Source organism: Ornithodoros turicata, chromosome 5 (genome assembly GCF_037126465.1).
Source record: "Ornithodoros turicata isolate Travis chromosome 5, ASM3712646v1, whole genome shotgun sequence".
In the NCBI taxonomy this organism is placed as follows: domain Eukaryota; kingdom Metazoa; phylum Arthropoda; class Arachnida; order Ixodida; family Argasidae; genus Ornithodoros; species Ornithodoros turicata.
The window spans coordinates 38,345,341-38,362,809 of NC_088205.1; the positions used below are offsets into that span (position 1 = coordinate 38,345,341).

Here is a 17,469-nt window from a genome sequence, read left to right on the forward strand (position 1 = left end):
GGGTAAAAAGGTCAAAACATAGATAAGATCCCATGTCTGTTGTAGGATGAATGTCTGAGGTGCGTTTTGATCAGAGCAACGAAATTCTACCAATAAACAAGATTGCTAGAATTTTAAGGCATTTTTCCTTTGAAACATCCATTTTAACGAAGTTACCTTTACAACAAAGATTTTCCGCGGTCTCCTGAAGTTCGTTATAAAGGAGTTTGACTGTACAAACTAAGTAATTACAAGTATTGTTGCACCGGGCAACCACGGCTGCAGCATTCCATTTCTCAAGGGTGCGCCCTCATTGGTTCTTAGGGGGTGACATTTCCTCGTTTTTTTAGAGTCCCTCTCTCAGGAATACTCTCAACATCTGGTGTCGGCTCTTGTCATGTATTCCATCGAATACAGTTGAACCTCGTTATAACGAACACGGATACAACGAATTATCGGTTATAACGAAGTGAATGTAAAGTTTGGTCGATTTCTGCTTTATTTCAATGGCAGTTCTACTTTTATAACGAAACCAACAACGCAAAATTCCATGCATGGTTATAACTAGGGTTCAGGGTTTTCGGATTTATCCGAAAAAATCGGAAAAACATACTCTGGTAAAATTTTAAGCAATTCGGATTAATCCGAAAAACTCCGCCTCCTTTTGTGTCCTGGGTTGCTTCTGACCTCGGATACTGGCCCCACGGCAACATAATAATGGTTTCTGTGACCTATCGTTTTCTTCTGCGGTCATATCGACCACCTGAGGATTCACCGCCCGGGTTTTCCCCCAGTCTGTTTTAAAATTTCTTTGTCCGACATGTGACCTAAGCACAAAAATAAGCATCGAACCGAGGTCATACGGAGTGGTCTCTTTGAAAAGGCAACTAGTTGCAGTGCTGACAACAAGATGGGACACAAGCAAAAGCTGCCCTGCGACTACATCAAGGAGTACCCTGATTTCGAGGAGTTCACATCATCCCGCGATCGCGATGCAGATGTTGTCATATGTAGGTACTGTCGCATAACAGTGAGCACTGCACACGGAAAGGATGCATTTGGAATTGCAGAACACCTCAGTGTACGTCACACGAAATTTATTGTTTAGCTTGTGTCTCTTTAGTGTTGAAGCAATAAATGTGAGAACTGCGTTTTCGCTGCGCAATTGTGCGTGCGTCATCAAATTTTCTTCGAATTTAGGATATTAACTGAGGTCTAAAACCATACACTCCGAAAAACTCCGCTCTTTGAAAAAAACAATAAAGTCCGAAAAACATCCTCCGGTAACGCCCAGAAATAAAATAACGCCCAGAAAGAAAACCCGGAACCCTAGTTATAACGTAGCATATTAGGCCTTTCATGTTGCTCAACTGCGTGCGCGAGCAAAAAAAAAAAAAAAAGACCGTGCAACCAATGCGAGCTCTCAGGCGTTCAAATTACATGATGTGCGAAAATACGCACGCACGCTCGCTCGTTTCAGCCGCTGTCGCGGCGATCACCTCAATGGACGCGCGCACAGGGCGCCACCGCATGCACGTGCACAGAGCCGTATATTAAAAGGGAGTCTGGCCATTAATGGGTCATGCCTATACCTGAAGCTCCACCCACTTTTTCAGCTTTCCGACCAATGAAGTCTTGAAATATGGGGCGCTATCAATCAGCCTATCCTCACTATTTGCCCCCCCCATCCAACCTGGGCAGCGCCATTTTGGGTGGCAAGTGGATTGGATGGGATTGAAATGGATACCTCTCGCAATCTGCAAAAGTAGTGAATTGTTGGTGCAAATTTGATAAGCGCCACCTAGGGAGCGTAAGGCACGTCGGGAATTGTCGTCTGCTTCCGTCGTTGTACCGCTGCCGGCAGAACCACCTGCTGGGACACATTCTGTTGTCGGTGTGATTTTTAAACAAATCTACATGAATAGTTGGAATATAAGAGGCAAGAATGTTTATATCCATGAAATCCAGCTGTTAAAAATGAGATTGTACAGCACAGCGCCGTTTTTGTTATGATTTCGTTGTGATCGCCATGTTCACTAGGCCTAACACGTCGACAAAACGTATTATTTTCAGTTAGATATCAGTGGATGAGCATAAGATGAAACTGATTTCCGAGAAACTTATATTAGGATGTACATTTGCAGCGTAAAATCAGGTTAATCTGTGAAAATTTTTTGTCACGAAATCCCCGCTTCACTGTGTTTGTTTTCGTTGCCATTTTGGGTGGCAGTATGGTGTCATGGCGACCCCCTTGGTAAAAAGCAAACCAATCAGAGGAGCGAAACTGTGATTGACAGGTCGAGCCTCTTTTTGTGACTCCTCCCAATGGCCAGACTCCCTTTTAATATACGGCTGTGCACGTGCAGAAACCACGTGGTTTGCCTCACAGTTGGCGGAATGGCAGCCAAACGGAAAGCGATCTCTTTGGAAACGAAACTACATACAGGTTTTGGAACGAGGTGACGCGATCGACAATAAGGAACTGCTTTATGAATGCCAGGTTCACTCTACCTGCTGTGGACGCTCCGCCTGAAAGTCAATCGCAATCGGAGCCGTCGACAGACGCCGCAAATTGGCGCCGATTGGCCTTGTCAGAGATATCTTTTGATGACTTTGTTTCTGCCGACGACAACTTGTGTATGGCACCAGAGCTAACTGACCAAGAAATCGTCGACCAACTTGCGTTGCCGGGAGGTGACGAGAACAGCGAAGAAGACAGCACAGACGAAATTGAATATCCGCCGTTAAAAAGCTGGGAGGCAGCGGACATGGCAAGCTGCGCAGCTATCTTGAGAAGCTCACCACAGTCAAAACTACCGAAGTCGAAAGAGTGTTGTGTTGCATAGATACGGTGGAAAAGTTCATTCTTGTGAACGCGCTTGAGAACCGCCAGACTAAGATAACTTTTCTTCAAATAAATTGTCTTCTGGACTGAAGGAATATGACCACGTTGTGTCTAGTGGTTGTTTTCTCGTTGCAACTCAATGTGAAAGGTGAGTTTGCACATTTTTATAATGCTCCCCATATGTTGAAATATCACATTTTTGTAGTTTACCGCTGCCCCCATTCGTATGCCACTTTCACAGGCCCCATCGCGGCTACGTTTGGTGATTCATTGATGTTTACTTTTATAGCCCTTATCAGGTATAATGAAACGATATTTGGGTCTCGGTGCTACTTCGTTATAATGAGGTTCAACTGTAACAGTAAATACAACGTCACTCTTTCGCGGGGGATTTTCGATACCGTGGTCAGTGGTCCACGAGAAACAAAATGACACTATAGGCTCTGTGCACTAAGGTTTTGGTGTATTGGTAGCGCCCCCTCCCGTGAAGGCCGTTTCCAACTGGGTAGGTGGTTGGCATATGGTGGCAATGGAAAACGCACATTCCAGCACTGAAACGTGTCAACGAAGGATGGTCATAACAGGAGATACTGTTGCTTTTTCATTGTTTTAACATTGAGAGCGATGTTGACAACGAAACTGGGAAGCATTTCAAGTTTCAGTGCTTCCCTGTTCAAAATAGGGAAGCCGATCGCGACAACGCTGGGTATCTGTCACTCAAAATGATTCAATCAGCAAGGTAAGATTTTTGTTTGTTTGTTAAAGCAAGTATATCATTCTAAATTTCAAGCAGAAGAGTAATTCTTTCTTTAGAGACAATATGGGGACTAGTGTTTGCTGAATGGCAACACAAGCACCTGCTGCTGAACTTCAGAAAATTTTAGGGTAAATGACTAGTAACCCCTAGAAGACTGTACTAAACTCTTTGAACTTTGGTGTACCGTCACTTTAATATGCGGGAAACGTCAGCACGATACAATTTTGCCAACTCATGTTAAGCACACACTAAGTGCGACAAGTCTGAGCAAGCAATCTTGCCTGTGATTCACCACATTGCTCAAATCGCTCAAAATATATAAAAAAAAAGAAAAGAACACAGCAAGAGAATATACTGACAGCAATATATCTTCACTTATATTGCGATAACTGATTTATGATACTGATTTATTACATTGCATTAAATACTGATTTGCATTTTCATTTGTGTTCTCTTTTATTCTGGAATGTACTCCATTTAATGGAAGAGTTTCTCGGTATCTGTTGTTGTTAGTAAGGCGATATCGAAACTGGTTTTAACTATGAGATCACTTTCTGTACGTGTTTCATAAGTATACTATGTTGTGAGGTAAAATAAATGTCAAAATCGTCGTGCATCAAATAAGTAATGTTCAATTCGGGACACCATAATGGGTGCTTGGAAAGACAGCAGTACACAGACAGTGGCATAAACAATATTTCATCACGTACTAAAAGGGCTGGCTGTTTCAACGGAACATTGGATTCACACAGCACCGACTGATCTGTACACAATAACCATGTTTACCAGTATGTGCAGTGTAGTGTATTTTGCAATTACGACTGGGCCAACATTTATTTGTTTTTAGTTTCACGGACTCCACACATATGACCACTCTCGTCAAGCTTAATGCATTTTTTCAAGTTAGAACTCCGGAAAAAGTTGCATAACAGATCAATTAGAATTCTCGAAGCCACGAAGTACAAAACTACAGCCATTGCAGCCAGCTCACCTATCCAGTTGCGAACAGTTCCGGAGCTAAGTGGAGCCGAAGGCAGAGCGTCGAGCTGCCCCCTGGCGAGCACGGAGCCTATAGTTTCGAAATCAACTGGAACGGATTTGACTGTCCCTTCAAAGGATGCAAAAGTAAAGGACTTTTTCTGTGGTACAGCTTTTTCATTTGCTGACACCCTGTTTAGACTGTAGGTGAGCTGTACGTATACAAAACGAGTCAAATTCATGAAGGGTCGCAAGTACAAAGGATGACGTTGAGAGTTAGCATGGAAAATGTCATGTGCACCTCACCCAAAATGTGTGCGTGCAAGCCAGTCCTTCGCCTTCCAGTTTAAGTAACATAGTTGTTCATAGTTTTAAAGCAGCATAGAGGGACTCCAAGGAAATAACATCAGGAGGACTTGAAATTAGGGTTGCAAGCCGTGGGACATGCCAGCTGTTCATCTTTATCTGTTACAGATTTAAAAAAAAAAGCTTTGAGAGCAGCATGATGTCGTTTGTGTAACCAGCGAGATTACTTTCCTCTCTTCCTCATCAATCTTGTGTGCCTTTAGGAGATGCTTGAACCTTCTCAGGTACGTTTCAAAGTCTTCATCTCCTTCCTAGACGAAGGAGTGAACTGGTGAAAAAAGGGCCATGCCTGTATTGCACGATCCTCCTGAAGTTGGTCACTCATTGCCAAAATATACGTTTGTTGTGCCTTACGAGGGAATGGCAAAACTTGTTCCAAGGAAAGCATTTATTGCTGCTGTTATTAGCGACATACAGCACATATCGACAGACGCTAAAGAGCTGCACGACACCAAGCAATACACTTGGTCTTCAATGCCGGATCCTAGACAGCATTGACATCGCTGGCCTAACATTTAGCAACCACACTGTGTTGCAAGCAGTTCACGAATGCTACCCACCAATACTGAACACGGAAGGTTCTAGTAGCATAAATTGCCTTCATCGCTTAACAGTGTGGGTTATTTGATTCACAAAGAACATGAGACAGGCAACGATACAAGAAGGTCCACTGTCTGTGAATGAGGTTAAGATTGCAGAAAATTAGTGTAGATTGGTGCAAAACTCTGCGTTCTTAGACAAAATAAACTGTCTAAAGCAGTGTTTCTCAAACTATGGGTCATGAGCCTTTTTCTTGGGTCATGGAGGGTCCAAGCAGACATGCGATATGCCTTTAGCCACCCAGATCAACGTATTGATTTGCTTGTATCAAGAAAACAAATACATCCCTCATTAAAAGACATGATTAATTCAATCCTTGTTAAAAAAACATTTCTATGCATTTTTGGTAGCTCTCTCTGTTGTTAATGTCTTTTAAATAAATTACAGTGTAAATGTATCTGCGTCATTGAAAAATTTTAAATTTTATTATATTGTAACATTGTAAATTTTTGGAAGGGTTATAAAAGTGGGGGGGCCATGGTAGGTTTGGTACTACCCAAAGGGGTCATGTACTGGAAAAGTTTGGGAAACACTGGTTTAAAGGAAGGGAAGCTGACACACATCTAAGTTATGGAATCTGAGGCAATTTCTGGATGATGGTAACATCTTGTGAGTTGGCGCAATCAAGCCAACAATCATTTGTAGAGCGTCACTCCATCATAATTCCTACAAACTCATATTATGCCAAACTGAGTCTCATCATCAAGTGCTGCATACTGGAGTATGTGACACACTTGTACAAGTTAGAGAAAGTGTTTAATAACTTGTGCACATCAAGCATGTTATAAGGAACTACAGCATATGTAAAAGGAACGATGCGAGGTAGATGGACAACTTCCAGCAGTCCGTGTAATGATGTGTCACCCTTTTCAGCACTGGTTGCTTCTCCTTGTAACACAGCTATGAGATAGTTCATTTTATCACTGAGAGATGGTTTTTCAGGTTGCCATGGATAGTTGATCAAAACTGACTCCAAAACATTTACCGTTGCTGTATTTCGCCTTCGAATTTCACCAAGTCTAGTTTTGGAAGCCAGACTGCTCTGTCTGCTTGATTAGATATATCCTGTTGCATGGAAGTCTCCTGATGTTTCTTTATTTATTGGAACATAATGTTGGTCCTACAGTCGTGGACCGTTACAGGTGCAGTGGTTGTACAATAAATATTCTAGGTTGCAGTAAAATTCGGATGGGTTTTGCACGGAAAACACTTCATTCGATAGCCTGTTCCAGTCGTGAATGGTTTTGGGGTAAAATGCGAATTTAAAGATATCGGTTCTGGGATGGAATTTCTCTAGGGCAAAATCATGCTTATGTTTTGAAGGTCGATTATCAAATAATAATCTAGTAGATAAGAGCCGTGAGTTGTTTAGTGATTGGCATAGAAGCTTTAGTCTGGAAAATTTGAACAATGAGTCTAGCGTAGGGTGGCTAGCCCTTTAACACAGCGAGGATGCAGATGTGCTCGACCAAAATACCTGTAGATGAATCTGACAGCTTGCCTTTCAACGTTCATTTTGTTAGTTACTGTGTGCGGATCTCAGACAATAGTTCTGTATTGTATGATAGGAAGCGCAAGCGCCTTGTAGGCAGTCAGTCTGACATGAGATTTTGAACATTAGTTCCTGTGAGACTGTTGTTCATTCTTTCAGTACTCGTTGTAGGTGTCACCGACAGAACTTTACCCTAATTTATTTTATGGCGGTTCCAATTCTGTTTTGGTAATCTATCTGTGTTTTATACTGGCTGGTGTTTTATCTATCAGGTGTTCATTGGCTTGGTTTGACTATGAACATTTTAAAGGATTGCATTAATGCTCTGAGGGCGTTCAACCCTCTCTTCTATGTTCATTATATCTTGTTCTTCACCAGCCATTTGTCGCTCAAGATAATTCAACAATGTGGTTACCTGTGTTCGCAGTGCTTTCTTCTTCTTGAGCAGGTGAGGCTTTTCCATGTTAGTCAGGTTTGTTCCGATTGTTTCTCGATGTAGTATCCCCTGTCAGCGCTCTGTTCGATGCTATGCTGGTCACAGCACTATTTTGTGGAAGACAAGACAATGAGATTGCATTACGTTTACTATGCTGAAAGAACTACAGTGAACGTGATGTCTGTCATGAGAGGGTGACAGACAGTGACACATCATCATCTTTGCTGGTATATTCAACCAGTCATAAAGTGAATTGCTGTATTAATGAACAGCATATGATATGCACCATAGAAAACCCTGTGCATAAAACAAGGCTCATCTATTATACCCTGGGAAACAGAAGGCATTGTTGAAGAACTTCTTGCAGAAACCTGATAACAGTCTTAGTTACATTTTCAGTCTGTTGTTTTTCCAGTTATACAGTACTATTGCATGGTCAATGACAAACACATTCTGCATGCCTTTGTGTTGCTCAAAGAACTGTAGAGCTGTTATCTGTGCTTGGCTTGCTGATTTTTGATAACCGAATAACTTGCCAGGGAGTGTTCCTTAGACTCTGTGAACATAGCTCCTCTGGCTCGTATGTCATTGAACCGTGTTAGCTGTGCCTTCTCCAAGGACACATACATGGATGGCACCTTGAGCACCTTATTTGATATGGCACCTGTTGTGCGTTACACTCCGTAGATGAACCAAACCCCAGTCGAGCTGTCGCTATAAGAGAGCTGTTTATTGTATGAGTACCAAGTGCGGACTGCCTTAGACAAAGCCCGCCAGGACAGATAAACAAGGGTGGGAGTTTGAGAAGTGAAAGCCTCGAACTCGCGGTGCGAAAATGAGTTAACGGCTGGGCTCGAATGCCAGATACCTCACATTTCTCCTTCTTTTGAAGTCTCTGACTTGGGAAAAGCCTTTGGTGTAATGCAGAGTCCACTCCTGGTATGCATGTGAGACATATTCTCACAAGTGCTAATACTTTCATGCTTTTGTGCATCTGCGAGGTCTGTAGTTTCGGCCAACTGGTCATCACATGAACTGTGTGACAGCGGGATGAGATGCGACCGATTGCAGTGAAGATCACCGCTCTGTTGCCACAAGATAGGAACGTGGTGTTGAGGCTGGGCCTTTCACGCATCCTCTTCTTTGTACATCGATGACCCATACATCTTGACCCTCATCAAGATCAGAGAGAGGTTGAACGCCATAGTGTCTATCGAACTGTTGTTTCTGTCTCTTTTTCAGTAGCTCTACACCCTTCTTTACGGCCTCGTGGTCTACCTTCTTGGGTAGCAGCATATCTTCTGCTACGGGAAGTGTAGTTCGCAATCGTCTACCCATCAGTAGTTCAGCTGGGCTGTAGCCATTCTTGAGGGGTGTTGACCGGTAGGAAAGAAGCATTTCGTACGGATCCCCCATTTTCTTTATAGATCCTTTGATAATCTTAACGGCTGCTTCTGCCATGCTGTTGCTTTGGGGATATCTCGGGCTTGAAGTGGTGCGTTTGAACTTGAATTCCTCTGCGAATTTTCGAAATTCTTATGATTCTGCACTGGCGAACTGTGGTCCGTTATCCGATATTACTTCGTTCGGTATTCCGTGTCGTGCAAAATGGATTTGCAGTGGTTCACAACCGTTGCAGCCGATAAACTCGATAGTCGCGCAATTTCAGGGTAGCGCGAATAGTAGTCTGTGACAATTAACCACCATTGTCCGTTTAGGCAAAACAAAACCATTGCTACCTTTTCCCATGGACGTTGTGGAAATGATGTAGGCATTAGTGGCATTTTCCTGTTGATGCGGTGTTGCGTGCACATGTTGCAGTCCTTCACCATTTGCTCGATGTCTGCATTTATCCCTGGCCACCACACTGAGTCTCTTGCACGAAGTTGACATTTTACAATTCCAAAGTGACCTTCGTGTAGCATCTGTAGAATGTTGTTGCGGATGGACCGTGGGATGACTATTCTTGAATTGTACATCAGTATTTTACCGCTAATAGACAGTTAGTGTCGATGATCCCAGAATTGCTTAAGGTCATGTGAGGGGTTCCTATTTGCTTGGCCAGTCGTGCTCAGTGAAACGGACCAATTGCTGGCAAGTAGGATCAGCTGGTATATTGGCTGTTACGCATTGTACGTAAGCTTGAACTTCTTCATTGAGGTCTCCACACTCTGTTGTGGGAAGCGGAGCTCTTGACAGAGTATCAGCAGCAAAGAGCTCTTTCCCAGGAACGTGAACAATGTCGTAGGAGAAACGCATTATACGCATATGTAGCCTTTGCAGCCTTGGCGTAAGGTCATCCAGTGACTTGGTAGAGAAAAGGGTAACTAGCGGTTTGTGATCGGTTTTTAGAGTAAGCCGGGTTCCAATGAGGTAGTCCCTAAACTTCTCACAAGCCCACACCACGGCTAGAGCTTCTTTCTCGATCTGTGCGTATCACCTTTCTGTTTCGGTCAGGGTGCGAGACGCGTATGCGATTACTTTTAGCTTTCCATGGCTTTGCTGTTGCCTTGGAACTGCACCTAGTCCGTACGCGGAGGTGTCGGCAGATATGATGGTGTCCTTTGTTGGGTCGAAAATCCCCAGAATGGGACATGTCAAAAGAATGTTGAAAGGTGTGTTATTGCACCTTGTCCCAGACGAAGTCGCTTTTCGTACTTAACATTGATGTTAAGGGATGTAGAACATAAGCCAGATGGGGCACGAATCTCGCCAGATACGTTGCCATGCAAAGTAAACGTTGGAGTTCGCGTTTGTTTGATGGCGGTGGCATCTGCTGTACTGACTTAAGGATGCTATTATCCGGTCGAATGCCATTGCCGGCTATTCTGTGTCCTAGGAAAGTGATGCTGGAAGTTCAAAAATGCACTTTTCGGAATTCAGGGTAAGTTGTGCGTCAGCTAATCGTTGTAGCACTTTCCTCAGTCGCTGGGAATGTTCCTCTTCTGTACAACCGTAGATCAGGATGTCATCCATGTGGCAGAGTACCCCTTCGAGGTCTTCTAAGGTCCTCGCCATTCTCTTCTGGAAGTGTTCTGGCGCCGAACTGATGCCAAATGGGAGGCGATTGAAGCAAAATCTCCCGAATGGTGTGACGAATGTCGTGTGCAGTCGGCTATTCTTATTCAGAGGAATTTGCCAAAAGCCAGAGTTAGCATCCAGCCGCAAGAATATTTTTGCACCTGAGAGCTGTCCTAGTGTCTGCTCCACTGAGGGTATGGGGTGCCATTCGCGGTGCACATGTCGATTGAGTTCTGAATGGTCAACACAGGTACGGATGTTTCCTGACGGTTTCGGAACCACCACCATTGGAGCATACCATTCTGTTGCCTCATCTACTGGTGAGATAACCCCAAGTTTCTGCATTCGTTCTAATTCTTCCTGTGTCTTTTTGAAGAGAGGGAGCGGCACTCAGCGCAGAGAAACGACAGCATACGGTTTTGAATCTTGTTTGAGAACAAGAGTATATGCCTCCTTGAGGTTACTGAGTCCTCAGAAGAGCTGAGGGAAGTCCTTACGCGGATTGCAGAGGTGGACTGTCTCGGTACCCTCGACACGAGGTGTAGAAGCCAGTTGTTCACTTGTGGGAACAAACAAAACTTTTCTTTTGCTGGTTTGCCAAGCAACGACTTCCTAGGCCCCTTCACCACGTAGATCACGTGTGTTGCCTTTTTGCCATTTAGCTCGAGGTCACAATCGATCGTTCCTTGGATTTGGAGTGGTTTGCCATCGGGACCGTGTAGCTGTCTTTTGGGCTTTGTAAGCACGATGCCTGGATTACGGTACTGGCAGAACGTTTCATAAGATATAACGATTTCATCTGCTCCGATGTCTATTTTGTAAAGGTGTGGCCTACCGTTTAGGAGCACTGATATGTCCCATCTTGTGCTGCTATCTCCTCCAGCGATGCCTACGAAGCCAACGTCCTGCTGTGCTTCAATTGCGTGCACTATTGAGGAGGATTTGCATACGAGTGTGAAACGTCCTTTCTTTTTGCACTTGTTGCAGATGGCAGTTTTCGCAGGACACTGCTGTCTCAGATGTGGATCCCTGCCGCACCAATGGCATGTCTTGCTTCTGGAGTTCTCTGAGCTCTCTGAAGATTTTTGGTGGTGTTTCTTCGTGGCTGATCTGTTCCCTTATGAGTGTTTAATAATGCGATCGATGTTGCCGTCTCTTTCGGGACCCGGTCGAAGGTGAGCCTGCTGCTTTCGAACCGCTTCATGCTGTCGGGCAGTGACCAACGCTTTGTCGAGGTTGAGTTCCGGATCCAGCTGCAGCTTCTCTGACAGCTTGCGATCGAGGAGTCCTACTACTAGACGGTCTCGGATCAGATCCTCTTTTAGCTCGCCATAGTCGCAAGTTTCCGATAAGACGTGGAGTGCAGTTGCAAAATCTTCCACGGATTCAGCTTCCTTTTGGACTCGAGTGTTGAACAGGGCTTGCTTGTAAATCACGTTTTGTCTAGGTACGAAATTCTCTTCGAATTTTTCCAGTACCTTTGTGATGTTGGTTGATTCCTCGGCTTTGAGCTTGAACGTTTGAAGGATGTCTTCGGCTTGGTGTCCCATCACATAGACGAGCGTGTCCGCCAAGTTGGTCTCTTTCTGTCCTTCCAATCCGGAAGCCGACAGAAATCGGAGAAATCTTCGCTTCCATGCTGGCCACTCGTTGGGTTTGAAAGAGAACGAGTCTGGAGGTGCTATCTTGTACGTCGTCGTCGTCACGGGCGTTGCCATACTTCACGTTTAAGGGATTGGAGTTTGCACAGTTGTAGAAATCCACGCTATACGAAGAGTAGACCCATGGATCCCAATCTGACACCATGTTGTGTGTTACACTCCGTAGAGGAACCAAACCCCAGTCGAGCTGTCGCTATAAGAGAGCTGTTTATTGTACGACAAGGTGCGGACTGCCTTAGACAAAGCCCGACAGGAAAGATAAACAAGGGTGGGAATATGAGAAGCGAAAGCCTCGAACTCGCCGTGCGAAGATGAGTTCAACGGCTGGGCTCGAATGCCAGATACCTCACAGCACCTTATTCTACATATTTTTACATTTACCGTATTTTCTCAAATCTATGACGCTAGCATGACAAGCTAGCAGGTTTAGCAGTTCGCACTTCATCATGCTTGCTGGTGTTAGTTTGTGGCCATTTTCTAACATTCACTTCTGATACTGAGACATCCTTGCCGTCGCTAAATTGTTGATGCGTACTGTTGATAACTTCATGTTTAAACGCAGTAGAGTAGTCTACACATAACAGTGCCTTGAGAGTGAATGAAATGAATGCTGTTCTGTATTGCCGCATTGCATTGCTTCATTTTGTTTCACACTGACAACCACAACATGTGGCATCAGTCGTGTCGCACTATTGTCCTGACCCTATCACCCCTCTCCCACCTCTCTTCTGACCTCATTGTGGCGCAGATAGTATTTTAATATAAGATGGCCCCCGACTTTGGAACACAGGATCTTCTGGAAAAAAAAGGTTGGCTTAGGTTTGAGTGAATACGGTACTTTATGTGTGATGTGAACATACTGTACAGTCAGGAACTGTCATGCAAAATATTTTCTTCGGGAAACATTTCCTGAGAAAATTGGTGGCTTGCAATATTTCTCAGCTACTTCTGGGGTGTGACGAGCACTTTTATTTCCTGCCAAGAATGGTCTGTTGCGGTAGACTGCTCTGCTTCAGACATGGGGGTAGGTGCCAAAACAAGAGGGTACAGCTGCAACAAGATAGAAAGAAAAAGGAGCGCGTGCCTCACTATTGGGTGGCTGGCATTACATCGCAGGCTGGCAACGAAAGGCCCTTCTTAACCATGAGTTTTTTTGAGCTCGTCCGTGCTTTTGCCAGTGCCACCATGAGTCAAACTGAAGCCTAGCATGCATCTTGGACGTGAGTCAGACAAAAACCACAAGTCACTTGTAGGTCAGGGCGAACACTTGTTCAAGCGCCTGCAGTCGAAATAGCCAGGGTAAAATGCATGTGTTTGCCCTCTAGTATTTGTTTAATAAAATCTCTGTGCAAAAAAATGGAACAAAACTGAATGTAGTTTATTTGTAGCGGCCACACGATGATGAGAAAGTCAGGTGCATTAAAAATCCAGTGAAGTTCCTTCTCAGACATTAAAGCAGCTCAACAAGAAGCTTTACTGTTGTCAGTTACCTGAGAGCATAGCTTCTACAAATTGGTGACCAGTGTGGCTTCTGAAGATTTGTCCCTTCTGACCTCTTAAAACTCTGTGCTGTCGCCTGCCATTCTGATCACTGGGCAAGAGCAATCGGCTGCTCCATTGCATACTTCTGTTGGTCGCTACGTATTCACCATCATTTTGTCCAAGTAACCCAGCCACTTGATTCATGGAGGTTGAGTGCCAGGTTGCCTTAGCCTAGGTGTGGTCAGTCGTTTGATAGCAGACATATTCTTTGTGAACATTTAGGTTGTGATCTATCTTTTGGGCTTGACCTCATCACCTAGGACAGTATTGCAGTCACTTCCCGGAAATGACGACGAAACTGCTCATTCGTCGCCTAGTGTTTGCTCATGATTTGTGTGGAACCAGCATACAAGGAACCTTGAAGCCTACCTCTACTTACTTTTGTCACTTTTGTTTTCAGATGCTGAAGAAAGAAGGAAAGAATGTGTCTCCAAGGGACGTAGCCAAGCGAATAATGGCCATGTTGCCCGAAAACACAGTGATTGAGAAGTGCAGCATAGCTGGGCCAGGATTCATCAATGTAACACTCAGCCAGGACCACATTAGAAGTGCTGTTGGACGCTTCTTGACAGATGGGGTGCTACCTCCCCCAAGTGTTGGCCCTCACAAGAAAGTCGTGGTTGATTTCTCTTCTCCCAACATTGCCAAGGAAATGCACGTAGGCCACCTCAGGTACGGATAAAAGCCCTAACTTAACTGTTTCTCTGGAGATGGATGCTGCGGACTGTGTGGGTGTTCAGGGGCTCATTTTGTTATGACATTTGAGAAACATCAGGAAGACCTATGAATTAAGAGTGCACAATTTTCACAAGTGGGCTTGAAGCTTGGGGGGGCTCTGCCTCCTTGCCCCACTCTCGTTATGCCCATGATAGCAAGTGAATGCCTGCTCTCCGAGCAGAAGCTGTTTCTTGACCCCCTCAGTTATCGAGCAAATACTTAGTGGAAGCAGACAAGTACATGATTTATGATCTGAAGGAATTTATTCTTAGCATCGACATGCTGCTACAAAGTCTGTAGCTATGCTTCATGGAACCGTGAAAGTAAACAAGGCTTTGCATCGACCACATTTCTGTCCAGCTCAGTGGCCCATTTCTGACGCATGGGAAAAATGTGTACTGTTACATTTTTAATAATCATTGCTTCTGTGTGCGACTTGCCACCCCGGCTTTTACTGCTTTACAACCACCCAAAGGGGGAAGCACGCACAATGGGAGAAGTCCCAATTGCTCTTGATGTTGTGAGAAGGCGCGATTACTATGTCGACCACATCGAGTGCTTTCACTGTGACAAGGAACCAAAACAAGGACTTACGACACTACACGCTCGGAGGACACTGTTGGCCGACACGGTTGTTTGTTTGTGTGTTTTGTCTGAGCAGTGTGACACAGCAACAATCACAACAAAAATGCTCGTTTTTATTGGCTGTCTTGTCTGTGTCGTGGCGATGTGAAAGGGCCTTTAGTGATACAGTACTCTTATCTTAAAGGACTCATCATCCTCAGACTTCTGAAGCCTTATTGGCAGCGAAATGATGCACCACAAAAACAGCAAAGCCATTTTTAAAGGGATTGAGTACGTATTAAATTGGGTGCAGAGCAGTAAATCGGAAAACTCTGTGCTAACATATGTATGGCATATATCTTGAATTGAGAGCCAGTTGAAACCTTCAGTTATTTAAATAAAAAACTATGGGATGCAAACACGTGTTCCACTCTTTCATCTACAATTTTCTATGCTGTTAACTGCACACTGCCGCTATTGCGTGGTAGTGGTATTGGCCTCCATCTTAATCTCATGGGCTGAGCATTCATCATAGTTGGATGGCAAATCATTGTTTCAGTTTTGTTAACCATAGCTTAAACTTGTTTAATTTGTCTTATGTATGACCCTTTTTGTTTCCACGTATGCCATGTGGTCATTCAATTATACGCTTACATTTGCTGTAATGTGTCAACCTGGTTCCTTTTTATTTTGTTTATTCATCCTTTATTTATATCTGTCATGTTATTAGAATGAACTTGCCATAAAATTCAATTTAATTAGTTTTATTTTATTATCAGGCAATTCATTTAGTACATACAATAAAAGGCCCGCCTAATCCGAGGACCTGTAACATTGAGTCAGTAGTGATTGAAAGTATTGTGAGTGATTGAAGTGATTGAAAAGATGGTGTACAGATGGTGCAACCTAATGAAAAGTATGTCCCTAAGGTGCAGCAAAAATTATACAGCACACAGTTATCAATAGACTACTACCTGTAAAAGGAAGCTCTGAGATAATGTGTTCAGTGAAGTCATGACTGGATAATAAACAATTCATTTGGTAGGGTATTAAAAATGGCTGGAACATAGCATGCCGAATAAATGAGGGAAGAATTTTCTAACAGGTCGTTTCATCACATTAGGAATTTTGAACGCATCTGAATAAAAGTGTTTTAACACAACAGTGTACCTGAAACAAATTTTAGACTCCAAGTTGTACAAAGGCAAACAAGTCAGGGTCACCAGGAAGTGTAGTACCATACACCAAACTTTACAAGCAGCCTTTTAGCACATTTTCTTATTTTTCCACGCTTCATTCAAGTGACTGAATACTGTAATGCCATATCAGCGCACACTGTATCCCAAACTCTGAAGTATAGTTCCTCTGAAGCTAGGTGAAGTAGCATTACGTAGCCCATACAATACACTGGAAACCCTTCTTAGCCTCGAACACACATGTAATGATCAGTCCAGGACATAACACTGTTAAAACAGACTCCTAAATATTTGACACTGTTATTGAATAAGATGTAATATAATATGTAAATACCGTACTAAACTAGAAAATGTGGCGAATAAATTCTGTTAGTTAGTACACACAGCTTGAACTGCACAGATTTTGTACAAAATATCCTTCAGATTTTAGCTGTGTAAGTAAGGTGTCGTCTTGTGAAAACAGTTCTGAAGCCAAATACATTATTTTATACCCGTCTCTGACCATTGAGGAAACTGTGATGCAGTTGCTGTTACCATTTTCATAAAAACTCGTCCTTTTCTTTCTGTCTTCATTTCCAAGCTATTTTCTGCACGGGTTTCAGTTTTGAACATCGAAATCCTGATGACTTCTATAGTTTTGAAAGCATTGTTCAATCTGTTTTCTGCATCATGACATTTTTAGTACCTCTTCCTGGTTCTTATAGCAACACGCAGTAAGCAGTGCTGCAGTACTATTGAACACATGCACAATAATTTCAATACAAAATTTGTGAATAACTGCTTAGATGACAACTTGAAAAATGTGCAGACAGTTGTGGAATCTTAAAAATCGCCACTTGTGCACAAGTACATTACTATGTGCAAGGTCGTAGCCTCTCTCCTGCTCAGTACTGGACGGGTAACAAAAGTTCTGAAAACAGAAGTCCTACTGACACATGTGTGACTGGCAGGGACAGTACCACACAAGGGGTCATGCTGCACTAATTAACTCAACCTAGTACTCTGCCTACAGTGCCACTAGTGCAGATGCAGCCGACTTGTTGGACCTTTATTGAGATTTCTGTGTCAGTGCTCGTATCTCTCATACTGTTAATAAGTATAGATAAACAGTTACACTGGTAAGTTGTGTACGCTGAAATATAGAGCAGGAGAATGAGAGTTACCATTTAGCTGTATTCAGTTTTGCTTGTCGTAATGACCCTTGGATTTTGTTTACATTTCAGTTTCTGGTAAGGGAACAAACATATTTTTGTGTCTGTTTCTATTTGGCTTCCCTGTGGAATTAATGTAGTTGCTTACATTTCTCATTTCCCTG

At 43.5% G+C, this 17,469-nt stretch overlaps 1 protein-coding gene across 3 annotated transcripts in view; it reads left to right on the forward strand.

Annotated features, from left to right (window-relative positions):
• The window catches only part of LOC135394377 (arginine--tRNA ligase, cytoplasmic-like), a 106,532-nt gene that overhangs the window by 7,710 nt on the left and 81,353 nt on the right, over positions 1-17,469 (forward strand). For all 3 annotated transcript variants that reach the window (XM_064625093.1, XM_064625094.1, XM_064625095.1), the window contains exon 4: positions 14,078-14,349. In XM_064625093.1, the coding sequence (XP_064481163.1) occupies positions 14,078-14,349 (272 nt within the window). The remainder of the gene's footprint in view (positions 1-14,077; positions 14,350-17,469) is intronic.